We start from the raw sequence: 21341 nt of genomic DNA, 5'->3' as shown, positions 1-21341 counted from the left end.
GATATACTTTTAAGTATTGTGTTTTACATTTTACTTGTGATTTATGTTTAAAAAGTATATTTAAGAAATTCAATATTATATATATATAAAAAAATTTAAATTGCAAATATAACTTTGTTATGTTTCTAATTATTGACATAACCGATTAACCAAACTGAAAAAACCCAAACCAAAAAGAGAAAAACCAAACCAAACCAAATTTATTTTGGTTCAGATTGGGTTACACTTCTTCAAAACCAAAAACCAAAAAACCCAAACCGAATAGTATAAAACCAAACCGAATGCACACCCCTAAATCACACAGATGCAGCAATATAATGCCCCTTAACCAATGGATGGTCTGTACTACTTTTCTTATATGAGTGGAATAAGGTTATAAATTACATCACAAAAAGTTTATGCTTTGCCATTGTCAAAAGTTGAAAACGAGTCATAAAAAAAGTTAGTTTATGCATTGATCATTTTCCCCATATATATGCATTGACCATTGACAAAAGCTAGAAGAAAAACCCATGTTATCTCTGCTATATGTTCCTTCATTCATGAAAAGCTCCTTCAAATCAAGTAAAAACCAGAGGGGGAAAATATATAGACATGGAAATTTTGTACGATTATACTAGACGAGCCCAATTTCCCTGCTCAACCTACGCCTATATCCTTTGGAGAGACATCTCGAAATTCATAAAGAGATCCAGGCATCAAATATTTTTTTTTTCAAGGCATCAAACTAGAATTACTTACATTTTTAACTTTTAATTTGATAGTAATCAAGCTTTTTCCCCAAGAAAAAGGTTGGCTCATGGAATTAGGTAGTGCATAAAAAGCTTTAGTACTAAAGTGAAAATTCAATTATGAAAAAGAACAAGAAGATGTGCGTCGACTCCATGCATAGGATTAAAATGTTATTCACGATTTGCACAGGAAAGAGGCTGCTTATATGGAGCACTTATAATTTTATATCAATCTAAAGGCGAATCTAGAATTTATATTAATAAAATATTTTTAATTATAAATTCATATCTACTATTTTATTTTTGTAGATTTTTACTTATATACATATATCAATATGCTTCCCGGAAATAAAATTTGAGTTCGAGGATAATTTAGTTATTTTAGATTTACTGTGGTTGCTTGCAAATTAGGACTCTCAAAATATCGTATGTGTCACATATATTATTTAAAAAGTACGTTTAATCCACTACTAATATACAAGAGGGAATCGACGTGTGTGCTTTCCGAAAATAAAATTTGAGTTTGAAGATAATTTAGACATTGAAGGTTTATTGTGGCGGCTTGCAAATTAGGACGCTTAAAATATTATAGAACTTTGGATAATTTCTTATTTAGATTGTAAACCATTATGTTGGCCAATTAATTTCCTCGAGACAGGATATCCTATAAAAATCGCGACACATGAATAATATCCACTTTTATGGAATACTAAGTCCAATCACCATTGTGGCAGTGAGAATGAACCAATAATAGTACCACTCCTTCCGTTTTAATTTAATTTATGTGGTATCGTTAAATCAATAGAATTTAAAAAAAAAAAACTTTATTATATTTACTAAATTGTTTTTATTAAAGTCATTTTGGTGCTTATTTTTTATTGATTTTTTTTTTTCATAATAAAATTTTAAGTGGGATCAATAAGGGTAAAATTGAATTGGCGCCATTATATAATTGTCAAATAAAAATATGTAACTTTCTTTCTAATACAGACTGAATAATAAAATAACACATAAATTAAGACACGTGAAATATTATATTTTCTTCCGACAACATTATTGTAAGTTGTGTGTTCTCTATTATTGTGTGATATCCACGAGGTTTTCACACGAAGAAAGGTTCACTTCAGTAACCACCAAACTTAGATGTGATTGATTATATGACCACACTAATTGGAACCATGTGATTGATAAATATGGCCATTAGCTAATTTGAACCATTCACAATCATGAAGTGCACCACTAAAAACTGAGGGAAAAAAAAAATATTGAGTGAGAATTGATCCATGTTTCTTTAGGTAAGTAAATCAGATAAATTAGAATAATTTTAGAAAATATTTACACAATAATCGAAAGTGAATCCAGAATTTAAAGGTTAAGGGTGTTGCATCGCTTTGAACATAGATGTATTGCTATTTACAATATCCAAATAGGGTAAATATTTGATCGATTTGATCAATTTTGACTTCGATTCAGATATTCGTCTTTTCGATTTATATAGATAAATAGATCGAACAAAGAAATGAAATAATTATGATAATTTGGCACAAAGACAAAATGATTCAATGATGACATAACAATTTGTCATCATAAATACCTCACAATTTATATAACAAACTAAATATAAAGATATCGAATTATTTCACATACATAGTTTCATTTAGGGGTGTATATGGTCGGGTTGGTTCGGGTTTTTTAAATATCAAACCAAATTGTTTGTGTCAAATTTTTAAATTTATAAATCAAGCTAAACTAATAAAACTCGGGTTTTTCAACCTCGAGTTTTTTCGGATTTTTTTGGGTTTTTCGGATTTTTGGTTTTTCCGATAAAGTATTCATACAAACATATAATTTACTTGTACTTCAAATATTTCTTTCGTCCTACCAAATACAACTATCTAAGGTGTTTCTTAAAAAAAATAACACAATATGATATGATTAATGACACTAAAATATCCAACAAAACAAATAATAATAAAATCGCGTAAAACAAATATTGCAAATTAACAAGTCATAATGAAAATGATCATAATTTAAAAGTACTAAATCATGCTAAAATAAGTTTAATAAGTATTAGTTACATGACTAAATATTGAAGGAAATTAAAATTAGATTATGTATTTTAATTGTCTAAAACCAATGTAAAACTAAAGAACAAATATTCAATATTATTATCATTTTAGTGTTGAATTGATTTCTTTTTGCATTAGTACTAATTTGATTTTGATTTAAGCTTTATTATAATTACCAACATCTTTGGACTATAATCTTTATTGGACCATTCCGAATTCTAAGTTTCAAACTTGAAATAATATATTAAAAGATAAAAACTATGAAAAAAGTATAAGAAATATTTAAAAATTATATCAAAGTAAATATTTTTTATGTAATAAAATAAAATTTTAAAATTATATATATAATGTCGGGTTGATTTGGTCTCGGGTTGGTTTTTTTTAGTTAAAACCATACCAACCCAAATATAATCGAGTTTTTTTTTCAATATCAAACCAAGTCAAAACAAATCACTACTCAATTTTTTTTTCCGATTTGACTCAGTTTGCGGTTTGATTTGATTTTCGGTTCGATTTTGTACGCCCCTAGTTTCATTAATAGAAAGTAGAAACCAAGTTATATGTAAAAGTTTCAATTTAAAATAAGGGTAAATCACATAAATATGCTATATTATAAAAATATTTACCATCTATGGCAACATAATTTTTCTAACAAAATATTACATTTCTTTGGAATTAAAAAAATGTACAGTCTTCGCCTCTTTCTCAACCCTTTTTCCTCTTCTTCTTTTTACTCTTCTGCTTCTTGGTCTCTTTCTCTGACACTATTTATCTTTCTCCTCTCTTTTTTTTATTATTCTTCTTCTTCTTTGAAATTTTCATTCAAATAACTATCCTCAAACCAGTTTTCGCTCATATTTCACTATTTTAGCCAAAAACAAAATGAACAGAAAGATCGAAATTTGTACAAAATCATGTTTTTAAGTAGAAATTTCAAATCTCTAAAATTACAGAAGCAAAAGTTCACCATTGATGGTCATTATAAAGCTTCAAATTTTGAATTCATTATTTGAATTTTACGAATTTGTGATTAGTTTGGATAGGTAGTTCGTACAAATAATTGAAAATATCGTTTGGAGTTTATATCTTAATTTTAAGATAGTTTGGTTTAGTTTATAATTGATTTTAGGAGAAATATTAGATTGAAACTCGAAAAAGGTGAAGTTTATGGAACTGTATCACAATTGTATTAAAGTTGTATTAGATATGTTTCACAATTGTATTAAAATCATGAACAATACATTTATAATACATATTACAAACTTCACTCTTTTTTTAGTGATATCAACCAAAATAATTTAAGTGACAAATTTGTTATACATTTATAACATAGGCACGATACATATTGCAAACATCACTCATGTTCGAGATACAAATCAAAATAATTTATAAGACACATATAATACATATTTTATTCATGAATAATACAAGTTTAATTCAGTCTATAGATTATTGTCTTGTCTTTCGTTAGTTACATTTTGTATTGCTAATTTTCTCTTCTAATTCAACTTTAATATTGTGTAATACACTTTTAACGTCAAATTTTAATTCATTTTGTAGTTTATTATTTGTTACTATTAGATTACTTGTCTAATTCATTATTGATATAAGTTTAATTCACTCTATAGATCATTGTCTGGTGTTTCATTAGTTACATTCTTTTATTCATGCTTAATTCTCTCTTCTAATTCAACTTTTAATATTTTGTGTAATGTACTTTTAATACAAGTTAATTCATTTTGCAGTTTATTGGTTGATTTGTTATGATTGAATTACTGTTTAATTCATTGTTGATACAAGTTTTATTCAATTTACAAAATCACATAATGCTCTTTCGTTTGCTACATTTTGCATTCATGATTAATTCACTTCTAATTCAACTTTAATATGTGTGTAATATATTTTTAATTCAAGTTTAATTCATTTGGCAGTTATTATGTCTCTTTATTTGTTACGATTAGATTACTTGTCTAATTAATTATTGATACAAGTTTTATGCAGTCTACGAATCATTGACTCCTCTTTCATTTGCGATTAGTTTGGATAGGTTGTTCCTACAAATAATTGAAAATATCGTTTGGAGTTTATATCTCTAAAGAGAGTTTGATTAAGTTTAGAATTAATTTTAGGAAAAATATTTGATTGAAGCTCGAAAAGGATGAAGTTTACATAACTATATCGCGTTTGTATTAAAGTTGTATTAGATATGTTTCATAATTGTATTATATACATCCTACATTTATAATACATATTGCAAACTTCACTCCCTTTTTAATGATATCAACTAAATAATTTAGGTAACACACTTATAATACATTTATAATACATGCACAATACATTTTTAATAAATATTGCAAGCATTACTCACGTTCTTAGTGATACAAACCAAAAGTAATTTATAAGACACATATAATACATGTTTTATTCATGAATAATACATTTATAATACGTATTGCACACTTCACTCCTTTCTTACGGATACCAACAAGAATAATTTAGGTAACACACTAATAATACATTTATAAGACATGCATAATACATTTTTAATACATATTGCAACCATCGCTCATTTTCTTAGTGATAAAAGCAAAATTATTTATAAGATACATATAATATAAGTTTTATTCATTAATAATATGAGTTTAATTCAGTTTATAGATAGTAATCTTGTCTTTCGCTAGTTACGCTTTCCATTCATTCTTTATTCTCTCTTCTAATTCAACTTTAATATTGTGTAATACAATTTTAAAGCAATTTAATTTATTTTGCAATTTTTGTATTTATTTGTTACTATTGGATTACTTGTTTAATTCATTATTGATACAAGTTTAATTTACTCTATAGATCATTGTCTGGTCTTTCATTAGTTACGTTTTTTATTCATGATTAATTCTCTCTTCCAATGCAACTTTAATATTTGTGCAATACACTTTTAAATACAATTTTAATTCATTTTGCAATTTATTAGTTGATTTGTTACGATTGAATTACTTGTTAAATTCATTATTGATACAAATTCATTCAGTTTACAAAACATAGACTGCTCTTTCATTTGCTACATTTTACATTCATGTTTAATTCTCTTCTAATTCAACTTTAATATCGTGTAATACAATTTTAAAGCAAATTTAATTTATTTACTTGTTTAATATTTGTGTAATACACTTTGTTTAATTAATTAATTATGATACAAATTTTATTTATTTTACGAATCACTACTCTACGAAAGAAAGTAGAGAGAGAGAAAGAAAGGGAAAAATAGCAACAGAAAGAGAGAGAGAAAAAGCAATAAAAAAAGCAAGAAAGAAAAAAGCATTAAAAAGAAAATAAGAAAGAAACAGTAACAAAAAGAAAACAATGGAGAAAGAACGACATAAAGAAAAAAAAAGAAGAGAATGAGAGATAAAAATTATATAAAAAAATAACAATTTTTTTTTAAAAAAAAAGAGACAAAAATTAAAAAGCTGAGAGAGAAAAAAGAGAAAGATGCGAGAGAGAAATCTAATAAAATATATAATATTGTTATATATTGCTATAAATGGTAATAATTAAAGAGTATGTTTAAAATAAGTAATTATTTTTTAAAAGAGACCACTTAAGTAATTAATCCTTAAAATAACATACCGTCTAAGGAGGCCCAAAAATAAAATGAGATTTCAATCCGGTTTCATGTTGTTTCTTGTTGCAACATGATCTATTTTGTGAATTAAAATCTTTAACAAATTTTAAATATCATGGTTTAACTTCTTCTTGTGAATGTGGGAGGCAAGAGAAATATTTAATAATACATATGTATATAGAGATTCAACTGATATGTTTGAGTGTCGTGTCACCCCAACCCATACACAGATCCACCCACAAATACCTAGTTTAGCGAAGAGACCACTGCAACCATTATGATGTCTTCGAGGAATTATGAAACCTCAGGGGAATTTTAGTAGTTCGGTCAGTTGACTACTGAACTCTCACCTTATGAATGAGAGTTTAATTCTCATTTAATATACCGTCAATATATACGTGTTTCCCTAAAAGGCAAATTCCATGGCAATAAAAATCTCCTATGCTTGGCCAAAAATTTCCAGTAATATTTCTTGGAGTCCGGAATAAACACTAGTAACAAAGTTTACCCAATAGATGGAGCTCTATCAAGATTTCTTGGGCTAGACAAAAAATTGAGTTGCTCTTGGCCCATTGGATATTTACCCTGAATTAATTCCTTATGGATCCTCTCTCCCACTCCCACTCCCACTCCCACCAAAGTTGAATATTTTGGTAAAAAATGATATCAAGTAGCCACTGTTGTGGTGAAAAATAGTCACTTCTGTAAGTAAAACTTCTATAGTTTGCTGTGGAAGAAGAAGAAACATGTGTATTGCTGTTTTATAAGTTTGTGACTAGTTTTCAATTACCTTGCAAACACTGGTTATATTCCAATTAGCAGTACTACAAGTGGATATTTGTCAAAATCATCATCCAGTTTCTTTCCTCCATATACTGCTTATAAGAAGTTAAGAACTAGGAGCTTCAAGCAGCTAGCTAAAATGAAAAAAGATGCTAAAAGAAATCGAAATGACATATAAGTCAAATTCGTAAATGACTTCACTTCAAATCAAGCAACTTTTGGTGGAAATGTATTTACTAAACATCTTCAATGAAATCTCTGCCATGGACATCAAAATATACGACTCTGGAGAGGTCCAGAGGGTAAGGCTTCACTGTTGAGAAATGAGTCTCGAACTTTATATGAACATCGAAAACCCATTGCCAACATTAAGATAGATCCAAACAAAAAAAATAAAGAAACCACCTTAATGGCCACAGTATTATGATGTTTCTGACATGGTTGCTTAAGATAAGCCCAATTGATGAGGAGAAGATATGAATCTATGGTTTATATGGAACACAGCTATTCTGCCTCAAAATCCACAAGGTTATTGTTTCTCCAGCAAAAGAATATGATTTATACAGTCAAGGAATTATTCAATCTTGTGCATCAGTTCAAATCTAGAAGAAGAATAGGAATCAGGAGGCCAACTCGATTTTCAAGGATCAGATCACGGAAAATAATGACACGTAAATCAACAAAAAATTCAGAACAACATCCACAATGTTAGTCTTTTCCTAGTATAGCTGTATAATTTGTCTTTGAAAAGCACATATGCACCATATTTTAAAAGGAAAAATAGGCATAAGATAAATCAGAATTTGCAATATATGATACTGATTTACAATTTTAAAGAGTGTCAATATCAAAGGGATTGGCAGCTCTGTAGCACATCGTCAACAGGAATAGCAGTTTCAATGTGCTGTCAACTATCAGCTGTATGTATTGAGAACTTGCACTAATGTACGATCACTAGTTCATAAGAAGCCCTATTTACGAATAACGCAAAGACGCTCACCAAACCTTTCTAGAAAAACAGACTAAAAGTTAAAATCATGTCCTTACTCAGCCATGAAGAACACCAATACCTCAACATCCAATGCTCAGCCAATGAAAGAAGGTGTTGTTCATATTTCTTCCATTCCTCTGCAAATATGTCCATAGGCATGTCCTGTACTCGGGCAGAAGAACAAAATCAGGAATCCGCAAAACCGAATTGATCTAACAGAACCATCAAACCTTTGGGTTTAACATTCAATAGAGATTTTCACACGCTTATAACAACATATAATGTCTCAAAAATCATTTCAATCATTCATCACTCTCATCGAGGCCACTAACGGCAGGAACTCGTTGCTTCCTCTTGCTTTTTGTTGAGAATCTTGCTGCAGACACACTCAGAAGTTTATTGAGCGACATGCCTTCCCCTAAGATCTTTCTTTTCTCTTCGTACCTGTGTTTAATCCTTCCGTCAAGCTTGTACCCAAGAAATGCAGGAAAAGCCAATAGCTCCCCAACTTCACGACCCATCTCTTCAACCAAGTAGTCCATCTTCTCCTCCAGTGACTCATGATTGTACTGTAATACCTGCGGATGTTTCATGCTCATCTCCAGAATGTCATCAAAAGTCAAGCCGTAGTTCAAAAATACGCCAATAACTTCTTGCATATTTTTGCAGCTAGTCCTGGTTACAGCTCCCATTGCCATAGCCAATTCCTTAGTATTCTTCTTATACCCAATCTTCACCAAAAAGACCAGCTTGTAAGCGAGATTCCCCTCAAATGACAGACTCAGAAATAAAGGAGCTTTTATTAAGAACCTGAATATATCATGTGAACTCAACCCACATTGCTTTAGAAAATCAATTCGAGGATGCAATTTCCTTTTCCTGCTGGCACTAAACATATTGGGATAAACTAAAACAATTCGAAAAATCTCCTCCTCACTTAAGCCAGCATATGATTTCAAGAATTCTACATGATCTTTTAAGTGATCAACGCTATATGCTACAACAAATGGCAACTTACGCAACACGGTTGCAGTTCCAGTCTCATCACCTCCACTCAGCTCCAAGAGGAACCCTACCCTGGGAATCAACTGGGCATCAAGGTCATAATTGAGAAGTGCTGGTCGGCGAAGAATCAAATCACCACCACCAAAACGGTTCAAGAAAGTAAGCATTCTTTCTATATCTTCAAATGACTTGAGACAAAATGCCTTTGTTAAGTTGGCATTGTTGAGAACATGAACAATCGTTTCTTGGGTAATCCCAAGTTCGAGTAACAATCGAACCTTTGTTTCAAATCCTGCAAGAAACCTTGGTTCTGTTGAGTTCAAAAGATGTTCAATCTGTGAAGATTTGATTTTTCCAGCCAATTCCAAATCACCCTTGAGAAGAAAACTAACAAGGCCATCAATTTCCACAGCTGTTAAAACATCTGGTCTTTTCACAATCAATCTTGAAAGAGCAAGGCCGCTGACCCCAAGGGACTGCAAAGAATGAATTCGCGTGCGTATGGATTCGAATGGCGTCAGGTTAATTGCTGGGTGGGCGTCCAAAAGAGCTTCAGTATCAGTCTCATTGAACCCAATTTCTCGAAAGAGTGAAAATAGCATCACCCCTGAGAAAAGAGACCATTGAAGAGCAGTCAAAGAAATGGGGATGATAGAAACACATCAGGTGTTTGATATTTGACCTGAGAGAAAGAAACTCACCGGAATCGACGAAAGAATTTGTAGAGCTGTTGTTGATGGCGAGGGCGTTGCATTTGAGCAGTAAAAGCGTGGAATCTTGAGGAACCAGAAAGTGTAAAGGTAGTTTATCTTGTTTCTGTAGGGAAAATGTGAGTTTCTGAGAAGGGAGCAACGCAGAAGGAAAGAGAGTTCGTATGGGGGGAGATAAAGCCCGAGATAAACAGGAAGGAGAAGGCGAAAGAGGAAAAGATTTGGTGGGCGTCGACATGGTAACAAAGGAGGCAACACTGCAGCCAGTTGCTTGGCGATAAGGTAGATGATGATAGTTAAAGCTGTTGCTCCAAAGTGTCACTCTCCAACTAGTAACGGGTTAAAAACCAAATTTAGTACTGTACTACTTACTAAATTATTTTATCATTTGGGTTAGATATACAAGGCGCGCCAAAGTACATTAATTTCAAACAATTTTTACACGTTTGTAAATATTGACATAAAAAAACAAGTTGAAAAAAATTGTCCTAGTGAGTGTGTAAACCAACTCATGAAAATATTATCAATAAGAATTGTGATACAGTGGTAAGTATTTTTTTCATTTTTAATAAGACATCTACGTTGAGTCCCCTGAGGTAAGTAATCATATTTATTGGGGAGCATTTTACCCTTAATGTGAGACTTCTAACATGAGTTTGGATTTAATCGAACCAAGACAATATTGAATAATGTTTCCTAAAATATGGTCCAACTGTTAACTAACGGTATTTTACTAAGTCAAACAAGGAGGACCAAACAATAAAAAGAAAAATAGTAATTCTAATTTGTTAATAGTAAAATTAGAAGAAGAAACCAAATGAGGCAATAATCTTCTATTATCATTTGTGATTTGAATATAAAAAATGATTGCATCGCCTCTATTTTATTTAGGGGAAAAAGTCTGAAATATATTCGAAATTGTTGTAACAATCTCAAACTTTGAGAAGAACCTTTTATCCCTGCACTATTTAATAGTGTATTTTAAAGGTATATATGTGCCCACGTGGACAAGTTACTATTTATAATGATGTAATATTTATGATGTCCACGTGAACATATATATATATCTTTAAAATACACTATTAAATAGTGCAGGGATAAAAGGTTCTTCTCAAAGTTTGAGATTGTTACAACAATTTCGAATATATTTCAGACTTTTTCCCCTAAATAAAATAGAGGCGATGCAATCATTTTTTATATTCAAATCACAAATGATAATAGAAGATTATTGCCTCATTTGGTTTCTTCTTCTAATTTTACTATTAACAAATTAGAATTACTATTTTTCTTTTTATTGTTTGGTCCTCCTTGTTTGACTTAGTAAAATACCGTTAGTTAACAGTTGGACCATATTTTAGGAAACATTATTCAATATTGTCTTGGTTCGATTAAATCCAAACTCATGTTAGAAGTCTCACATTAAGGGTAAAATGCTCCCCAATAAATATGATTACTTACCTCAGGGGACTCAACGTAGATGTCTTATTAAAAATGAAAAAAATACTTACCACTGTATCACAATTCTTATTGATAATATTTTCATGAGTTGGTTTACACACTCACTAGGACAATTTTTTTCAACTTGTTTTTTTATGTCAATATTTACAAACGTGTAAAAATTGTTTGAAATTAATGTACTTTGGCGCGCCTTGTATATCTAACCCAAATGATAAAATAATTTAGTAAGTAGTACAGTACTAAATTTGGTTTTTAACCCGTTACTAGTTGGAGAGTGACACTTTGGAGCAACAGCTTTAACTATCATCATCTACCTTATCGCCAAGCAACTGGCTGCAGTGTTGCCTCCTTTGTTACCATGTCGATAATAACTCCTGCTCAAAATATGGGATTGTTACAGCAATTTCAATCAAAGATATATTTCGAACTCTTTTCCCTTTTATTTACTTGTCTCGTTAAGAAAATAACATTTGTTATAAACCATGACTGATCTCTCCGGACCAAAGTATGGCTTTCCAACATTTTCCAGTCATGGAAAACTTAAAGCGCAGCAACCCCAACTGATGCTTTCAAAAAATTAAGCTAAAAAAGAGGCCATAATAGTCCAATTCTACATAGTCCTGTGATCGCCGAAAAGTGGTTCTAACAAATGATATTCATCAGTAAGATTAAGCAATGTCTAGATGAAACCACCAAAGTTCACTTCCACGTCCAGTTTAGGGAGAGAAAAAGGAAGCGCTTCTTTCAAAATAGGAATGAGGAAAACGCAAAACGACATACAGAAACACCATTAGTTACCCTTACTCATTGATGTCTTCGACTCCCCTCTCAGCCAACAGAAGACAATTACTTGGTATCTAAAAAATTTAAATAGGGAATAAATGGCAAACCAAGAAGCTGTTACATTGCCAAAATGGGAGCTTCAGCTGGTACTTGACTGGACTAGTCCTCAAACAGATTTACCTATCAGCTGTTGCAAATGTTTGAGTAGCTTGTATCAGTAACTTCACAACTCCAAGAAAAATTATACTTGACTGAACGTATTCAACTTTGAGCAATGATAGCTTAAATGTTTGCATCCTGATAAGCAAAACAGTGTGTTACATCAACAAAAAATTGTACAATTATAATTCTCTGCACAGTGAGTGGTATTTATACAATTCTTCCTGCTCCGCTCAGCATCTTATATAATGGAGTAGTTGTTTCTGGAAAATGGCATGCTTAAATATTCCAAAGATGGCACGGTACAGATGAATTTGCAATCACACAACAATGTTTGGTTGATTATTGAGCCTGACACTGTCGATGAGATGGCTTCAGAGAATTCTTAGCAAAACCTGTTCCATTTTTCTTACTTGTTGGAATGCTCTTGATTAGAACAACTGATGGAGATGACTTCTTCAATTTTCTGTGAAATGCACAAAATATTGTCAGACCTTTTAGCATAGGTCACATACTCGAGAAAGCCCACAAGGAAGACAGAAATTACAACTTAAGAAATTCTTACAAGCTCCCTTGTTTCTTTTTGGAAGCCTGGCCAACAGAATCAGATGTCCTTTTACAAGTTCCTTCCGATTTATCATCCAACTGAAGCTTCTGCACAAGACAGTACAAGTCAAGACAACTTAAAAGACGATTGAACAATATTCTTCTGGTAAAATCAAAACGGCTACTGATAACCATTAGGTACCTGGTCTTACAACAATGCCTAATATCTATACACCAACCCCTTCACTACTTAAATGCACAGAATAGTCCATCAAATTTCTCATAACTTTATGCATGTGAATTCAAGATCACGGACTTCTACAGTAACAGATTTGAATATATGTCTCCATATAATTATTTTATACACGCGGGACGATCTGTTTGTGTTATATTTTTATGTGCAGGAGTGGATTTATCTTAAGCCAAGCGGTGTCATATGACACCGATTTGTCGGAAAATTTTACTAAATATGTCTATATAATTAAAAGGCAGAAACAGAAAGTAGATAAATTGAGTAAAATGATACCGCTTCGTCGGAAAATTTTACTAAATGTCTGTATAATGAAAAGGAAGAAACATAACCGTTTGACAGTTGAAACCAAGAGCTACACAGCTCATTTGGTCGGGTGCCTTAAATTTCTACTAGATGTCATGAGGTCGAAGCTAGCAGCTTCATTTGTTGTTTTAATATTTTTGCGCCTCATCTGCAAAAGGAACATGTCCATCCATTCAGTTCGTACCGCTGACCTCTTGAAAGGTTGACAAAACATAGAACATTAGACTAGAATAACATTTGTTGACTCTTTGCACAATAAACTATTTGATGGTTGAGAGAAGGATGGAACTATGCTATTTTCTTTCTTTTCCTTTTCCTTTTTCCTTTCATCTATTTTCTCGCCAATGAAATTGATAAAGAATGATTTGCGGAATCAAATGAACAATGAGTTTTTAGTGATTATTTGATGCCCTATATTAAAAAAAAAGTACGTGGTATTATTTCTAATGAAGTTATTTTAAATACATTTCACAAATGAAAAACAAGAAAAGTTAAGAGGAATATACGTGAATTGTGTTTTGTTTATATTTTGTTAATTTTTAATATGATGTTATAATGTTCTACTCATTTTAAAATGTGACATTGCTTACAGAAAATCTTGTGTGCTTTATTGTTTATGTGCAAATATAAGTCTCAGTATGCAAGTAAATAATGATAAGATTGACCTAAAGAAATTAGCACTAATGAATCTACCAATAAGGACATAACTAGTATTCCTAACTATTTAGCAAATATATCTCGGCAAAAAGGGACATCCCTAGTTGAGACCCGTCATGTTCTTACTAATCTCAATGTCTTCATAAAGAGACAAACGGTGTGAAGAACAAAAAATAAGATCATATTCACTGACCTTGTGAAATTAGGTATTGGGCCTAACTTGGCACCCCAAAAGTCAAAGGGAGGAAGATTGCCCAAGACCTAATTTTACATGGTATAATAGCAGAATTCATTTCACCCAATGTTGAGCTCCCACATCGGAGGTTAATGAGATGGGGGATTTCCTTATCAGACTTGGGCAATCCTCCTCAATTTGAGCTATCTTGTGTGAGTTAGGCCCAAGACATAATTTTATAATCTCTAAGCCATTTCAATGGGAATTAAAGAAACGATCCTGCTTATTCTCTAGCAAAGAACCATATACCCCAAATTCCATCATTTTGACTACAATTTTTGTCATTGGTGAATCAATCTGATTGAAGCCAGTCTAATAAAAATGTCGCATACCATACATTTGCAACATTTCAAGGAAAGGAATAGAAATAGATGAAGTTCGTACAACCAGACAAAACTTCATGATCCGACATAATGCAGTTTGCAATTCTATTGCAAACTGAATAATACAGGTCAGAACTATGCATCAGATGCTAAAGAAGCCACACTTGGCAGTACATACCAAATTTGGTCTTTAGAAAAAGCAAAATAGTCAGAAATAACTATACATTGTTCATAAAACCAAAAAAAAATGCATAGAATAGGCCATTTTGTAACACAAAAGAAGAAAAGTTTCATTCGGAGAACAGCACAACTAGAAATGAATTTTACCCCACAACGTTGCAAGAGGCATACGATGCAAAGCTACCATAAATATCAGAGAGGAGAGCTCCAACACATTAATGTGGTGAATGTTTTGATAAAAACATGAAGTATAGTTAATGATAAACATGACTTAGAAATAGCAGCATAGCGACCCACTATCATCATTTTCAAACGGAAGGCTACTAAGTAATATACATGATCAGAGTTTACATTTCAAATGGAGCTTGAAATCCATATAAAAATGCTTGATATAGTAGTAACAGAAAAGGATAGTCCATTTGCACAAGGATGACAAGTAATTATGCACTAAAAATTAAGCCTTCTTTAGAAAGTAACATGGTATGCTTCGGTCATCCTAAAGTAGCTCCAGTATATGCTAAACCCTAGTCAAGATTAAACAATATACTGATGGCGAGAATACTTTTTCCAATAATTAGTTTACACTTACTTGTATCTACTGTTTTTGATAAGCAAGCAACTTAACGCAAAAGAAAGTTGGAACATATTAGCTAGCTTGATATAATTAAGCGTTCATATATCTATTGTGACCAACGTTCTAATTCACAATGCACTTGTGAAGTGAAACCAAGATCGAATATGTAGGTCATATGACCATATCACTAGCCATCATTAAATTGGGCATGCGTAGTTCCATTACATCAAACCTATATGAGCTTAATTGATATGCAGATACATTCTACATGTGCATTTACGACATCATCCATATGAGAACCACGAAGATATGGAAGATTTAACTTGCTTCTTGCATTATTGAAACATAAAATAACAAGAACTCTACATAATTAAAAAAACTTCCATCAGTAACACGAAGCATGTGATACATAGATGTCAGTATTTGATCACACTCCATAAAAAGGATCTTAATTACTGAGTACTACCAAACAAGCATATAACCAAACATGATCACTAGTAGCATAATTGGTTTAATTGAACTTACTTCACTGACTGAAGACTTGCATTCTCTCCCTTTTGCAGCATAACCATCATGCCCGCTTATAAACTTCTGTTTCTTCTCGCCACGAGCATCCTCACTTGTCACATCAGCTTTCCTCTTCTTCTTCCCCCAATTCAGCGTCTTACTTTTTTTATCACGAACCTTCCAAACGTTCTTCTTTCTGAAAAGCAATTTCTCAAATTTCCACGGTGCACAGCTCGTATCTATCACCATTACTTCAGTCCGTGAAAATCCCATCAAATTGGCGTTGGACTTGTCCTCCTCTTCCGCTAAGTTCAAATTATGGCCCTGCTCTAATAGCTTGACCTGAGAATCCTTAATTTCCACCCGACATTTGTCCAGCGACTCAGTTTCTTCTTTCCTCTGACCACCCTCGACTACCGCATCGCTGTTGATTTCCGATGAAGCACAAAACCTAGGGTTCGTCTGTTTGCGGGAGCCCCTTTTTACACTGAACTTAGGGAAACTAGTTGACTCCCCCATACAAAATAGCTCGGAGAGAACATTCGTAACTACACTACACAGTTCTTCGTTGTCTCCACTGTTATGTGGTGCTGCCGGAGCTTGGTCCCGATGGAGGACCGGTTCGTTTACGGGCCGAATTGGATCCGAGCTGGATTCCGAACCGATATTATTATTACTGTCTCTTATCTCAGTTTCGGTGCTGGGAGGAAGAGAATCAGATCCATTAGGAGTCTGGTGAGTGATAAATTGTTCGAGATTGCGGTTGTCGGCAAAGGAGAAGCCCTTTGATGATCGGAGCCGGTCTAGCCAGTTTGAACCGGCCGATTTCTGGGTAGAGATGGAACAGAGCATTGTGGACAGTGAAATTAAAGAGGTGAGCTTAGGGTTTACAGAGAGAGTTCATGCTTGTTGCAGAGACAAAGGTAGAAGCTGCCATCGGTGTGGAAACTGAAATATGGCAAAGCTGACACGTTGCTTGTAAGTGGTAGGAGGGAAAATGGAAGAACAGACAAATAGTATATATAGTAGCAGTAATTGTGATTAACATTCACCTAATTCTACCATCATTAACAAGATTAGCACTTTTTTTCCATTTTTTTACAAATTTAAGATTTGAATTAAAGCTTTTGAGTTCGGTTTAATCTGTAATTAAAGTACTATCTCTACTGCTGGACAAGTAGAGAAATTGGTTGGATTAGAATAATTAATCAACTGAACTATTATAATTACACTAATTGTATTTAATCCAACTTACTATTTTTAGTACTTACCTTTCACGTGTTTCATTGGGTAAACACCATTTAAATTAATTAGAAGTACATCCAATATGGATGGGGTAGATTTCGACTTATTTTTAAAGAAAAATTACCTAAATACAAATTTTATTTTATCATAATCTTTAAAATCTCCTATCACTTGAAATTTTTTCACAAAATCCCCTCTCGGATACATCACTCTCATCTCGTTGATACATCTTATCCTTTCTTGGATACATCCCTCACCTCTCTTATACATCCCCTCTCGGATACATCTCTCTCATACGTATCTGGATGTCTTATTCCTCTCTGATACATCTCTCCCCTCTCGGATATATCCCTTCTCTATGTATCTGGATGTCCAGTGATGTATCCGGAAGTCCAAGTGATGTATCCGAAATTCACAAATTTTAAGGGATTTTTGTAATTTAAAAAAGAGTAGTAAAATAATGTATTTAGCTCTTAACACTATGTGATTTATGTAAATTATACTTTTTAATTCTCGCACATAATAAAGAGAGAAGTTACTCCGTGTATTACTTGGCGTTGCAGTGAGTATTTATATTGAAAAAATGTAATAGTTTAGAGGATAGTAACAACATCCCATAATTTAAGTATTAATTTCAAAGTGTTTATAGATATCAACTCTTATATAATTTTACCAAATAAGTAAATTATAGTTCATAACTGAAATATCGAAATATCCCAAGTCGTCAATTAATAAATAGCATATGCTCGTGTTCCTTCTATAAGTAGGCGTTTGGACGTGTGATTTCATATCGAAATATGAAATCATGATATCTTCGTCCTTGAGCTATTGAGAGTGAGTTTCTTACTTGAACTATCACACAATAGTAAGTGAACACAGCTAGACATTGACTAGAGCAAATGTTTGTCTAAAAATGCTCTAGGCATGTTTGTTCATAAAACCTTCGTCCACTTGACATGTATAACAACTTTTTTTGCCGAAACATTAATTTTAATTTTTTAAAAATATATTTTTAATTTACTTCTTGAAAACTCTAAATTCTACCATTTCAAGTCGAGATATCGATATCACGGTAGAAACGAGACAATAGCTAAGAATGTGGGGAAGTAGATGGTCCGAAAAATGGTAGGTGTATACGAAAATCTGTCCAATCGAATGTCTTCATTCAATTTTTCCATTCAATTCTTAGGGTGGTGCCTGCATCGAGGCTGTTGAAAACCAAACCCTTGTGAAAACCATACGAGATAACCGTTCACTGAATTGAACTCCAAATATCCTTAGGCATTTGCTTAATGTAACAAATTCTTGAACATCCTTTTAAATGAATTAGAAGTAAATCCAATATGGATGGGGTAGGTTCCGACTTATTTTTAAGGAAAAATTATTTTAATATACATTTTATTTTATCATAATTTTTAAAATTTTCTACCATTTAAAAAACTTTCAAAAATCTCTCGGATACATCACTCTCCTCTCGCTAATACATCTTATCCCCTTTCGGATACATTCCTCTCCTCTCTGATACATCTCTCCCCTCTCGAATATCTCTCTCTCCTATGTATCTAGATGTCCTATCCCTCTCTGATACATCTCTCCCCTCTCAGATATATCCCTTTTCTATGTATCTGGATGTCCAGTGATGTATCCGGAAGTCCAAGTAATGTATCCAAAATTCATAAATTTTAAGGAATTTTTGTAATTTGAAAAAGAGTAGTAAAATAATGTACTTAGCTCTTAACACTAAGTGATTTATGTAAATTATATTTTTTAATTCTCACACATAATAAAGAGTGTAACACCCCGACTTTTTGAAACGTCTAAAATTACTCGTATCTCCACGGAAAGACAAGGAGGGTGGGTAATAAATTTAGAATGATGTGGTATGTCCTAATTTAAGTGTTCGAGTGTTGCATCTCATGTTTTGAAGTTAGGTAAGTGGCAAAATAAAAGTTGGCGGAAGTTATCGTAAGTTCCTTCTTAAAGATTTCTCTGAAATTTGGGTCAAATGTTTTGGAGGTTTTCTCCCAATATATAAAGAGTTATGGGGTCCACAAACTATCGAATCGAAGGTCTACGAGTCTAGTTTCCAACGCATCAAACCGTTCATTCATACGACTTCAGAATAGAGAGATATTCACAGTTTTGTGAGACTACAAACACCAGAGATGAGCCCTATAGGGCGGTGGTCGAGAGAAATCTCATCTTCTCCAATTTAAATATTTTTCAACCTAAACCCAAAGAGACCAGAGAGAAAAATCCCAAACTCTCCATATATCATAGAATTCTTAGATCCAAAGCTTAATGAAAGTTGCCCTACATTGTGAGCCTGTCGTTGTGATATAGTTTGCCACATCAATTTCGTGCTTATAGACAAATCTATTCCTTGTCGAGACTCTTATTCTTTAGATAGCAACTCTTATACATGTCTAGACTAGATCCATGAGAGTTGTTAATGATTTTGTAAGTCGAATAGATTTTCTTATTTTATTTTACTTTGTTAATCCGGTTATGTCTCCTAAAAGATTTTTCTTATTTAAATAGGTATGAGCAGAGGCGAATCTAGGATTTGAAGACTTTGGGTGCACCAATATAACCTTAACTCAAATATGAGCTCTAAGCTAAACTTAAAATAAAAACAATAAAAAAAAGGCTTTAGATTTGAACCCTGGTCTCAAAGGTGATACTCCTAGCTTGTACCACTAGCACAAGAGCGCTTCTATGCATCTCATGAGTGCACTGTTAACTATATCTTAATTTCTACCAGTTTTTCAAAATAAATATACATATGATTTTTTCGGAAGTTTTGCGCCCCTTCTCCATAGTGTGGGTCCGCCTCTGGGTATGAGTGATAAAGATTTGCCTATCGAGTTAAAATAGAATAGGTATCCACACGATTTTCATAATTTTGACCGTGGCAGGTTCCTTCCGCTTCTATAGATTTTTACGTGTTCATAACTCGATTTTGAGACTTTGAGAGTTTGATTTATGCAATTTCAAAGAGGATTTTTATGATTCAATTTGGAGGTAAGAATATAACCTAATATTTATTACTTTCTTGCTAATCCATCAGTAGTTTCATAATTTAATTGGTGTTTTGAGTTAGAAAAACCTAATTTTAATTCCTAAGTGAATAAGATGTAATTTCTTTATTTGAGAATTCATTAATCATCGAATTTAGCTAATTTTTGGCGCATCAAAATGACAAATCTAATTTTGAAAATTAATTTTCAGGTGGAAATTAAATCCTCACTGATAAAATAAAATTTAGTATAATTAATCAACTAACCTATTAAAATTTCCTAGTCAACTTGGGATTCATAACACAATATGCTTATTAAATTAAGTAAATTAAAAATACTAGGCCAATTGACACAATAACAGTGGATTCCAAAAACCACATGTCAAAGACTACACCTCCATGTTAAAGAAAGGTTGAAAATTAAACAAGGTACATTATATTTTAATCAATTTCTAGACCTAAAATTGAAAGTGTTATATAATGTAATTGGAATTGATTTAATTGTGGTTTACCAATAAGAATTGTGGTGGAGTGATACGTACTTATTCATCCTTAATCAAGAGATATCGAATTTGAGTTCCCTTAGATATGAAATCACCTTTATTAGGGAGTACACCTCCAATATAGGACTTCTCGGTGCAAAATTGAACATCGAATGGAAAAAAAAAAATTGTGGTTCAACTATTATTGCTGGGGGTTTTTCCTTATTAAATATGAAAATTTGCATCAAACCAAAACCAATAAATATATTTTTGGAGCATTTGATTCCATTTTATTTTTTTCAGTTTGATATTTTTGGTTTGTCTATTTGGCTTTACTTTAATCTACACACTTGCCACGTAGAAGCCTACATTTCTCCAGATCTCTCTTTTTCACTCAACAACCCACCCCACCCCCCAACTCCTCACACACGTGTACATAAACATATTCCAAGTGTTCCATATAAAAAAATAAATTAAAATAAGATATGTATTGGTAATAAAATGTTCTTTGTATTTATGCTATTAAATAAATACTCCATGTTAAGTGAGATATTGAAAAAAGGAATTATTTCTGTCGTGATGATATTTAACTTTTATTAATTTTAAGTAAAAAATATATTAAAATTTATGATGTAAGATAAATAAAATATATTAACGTGGCTACAAATTATTTCTTTAAAACTAAAAATGAAAAAAAAAAAAAAACCTC

General features: G+C 32.1%; 2 protein-coding genes across 2 annotated transcripts; both read right to left on the bottom strand.

The window, feature by feature from the left end:
• Positions 1-7989: 7989 nt before the first annotated feature.
• LOC102588461 (uncharacterized) lies at positions 7990-10259 on the bottom strand. The gene is made up of 2 exons (XM_006347453.2): positions 9900-10259; positions 7990-9805 (listed from the first exon to the last, which is right to left on the bottom strand). The coding sequence occupies exons 1-2, from the start codon at positions 10144-10146 to the stop codon at positions 8496-8498; spliced, it is 1557 nt and encodes a 518-aa protein (XP_006347515.1). The 5' UTR covers positions 10147-10259; the 3' UTR covers positions 7990-8495.
• Positions 10260-12194: 1935 nt separating this feature from the next.
• LOC102588139 (uncharacterized) lies at positions 12195-16965 on the bottom strand. The gene is made up of 3 exons (XM_006347452.2): positions 15905-16965; positions 12874-12962; positions 12195-12774 (listed from the first exon to the last, which is right to left on the bottom strand). Exons 1-3 carry the CDS (start codon positions 16736-16738, stop codon positions 12651-12653), a joined length of 1047 nt encoding a protein of 348 aa, XP_006347514.1. The 5' UTR covers positions 16739-16965; the 3' UTR covers positions 12195-12650.
• Between the last annotated feature and the right edge of the window lie 4376 nt (positions 16966-21341).

The sequence above is a fragment of the Solanum tuberosum genome, unplaced genomic scaffold (genome assembly GCF_000226075.1).
Source record: "Solanum tuberosum cultivar DM 1-3 516 R44 unplaced genomic scaffold, SolTub_3.0 scf00093, whole genome shotgun sequence".
In the NCBI taxonomy this organism is placed as follows: Eukaryota; Viridiplantae; Streptophyta; class Magnoliopsida; order Solanales; family Solanaceae; genus Solanum; species Solanum tuberosum.
This window is presented reverse-complemented; position numbering and strand designations above follow the sequence as displayed.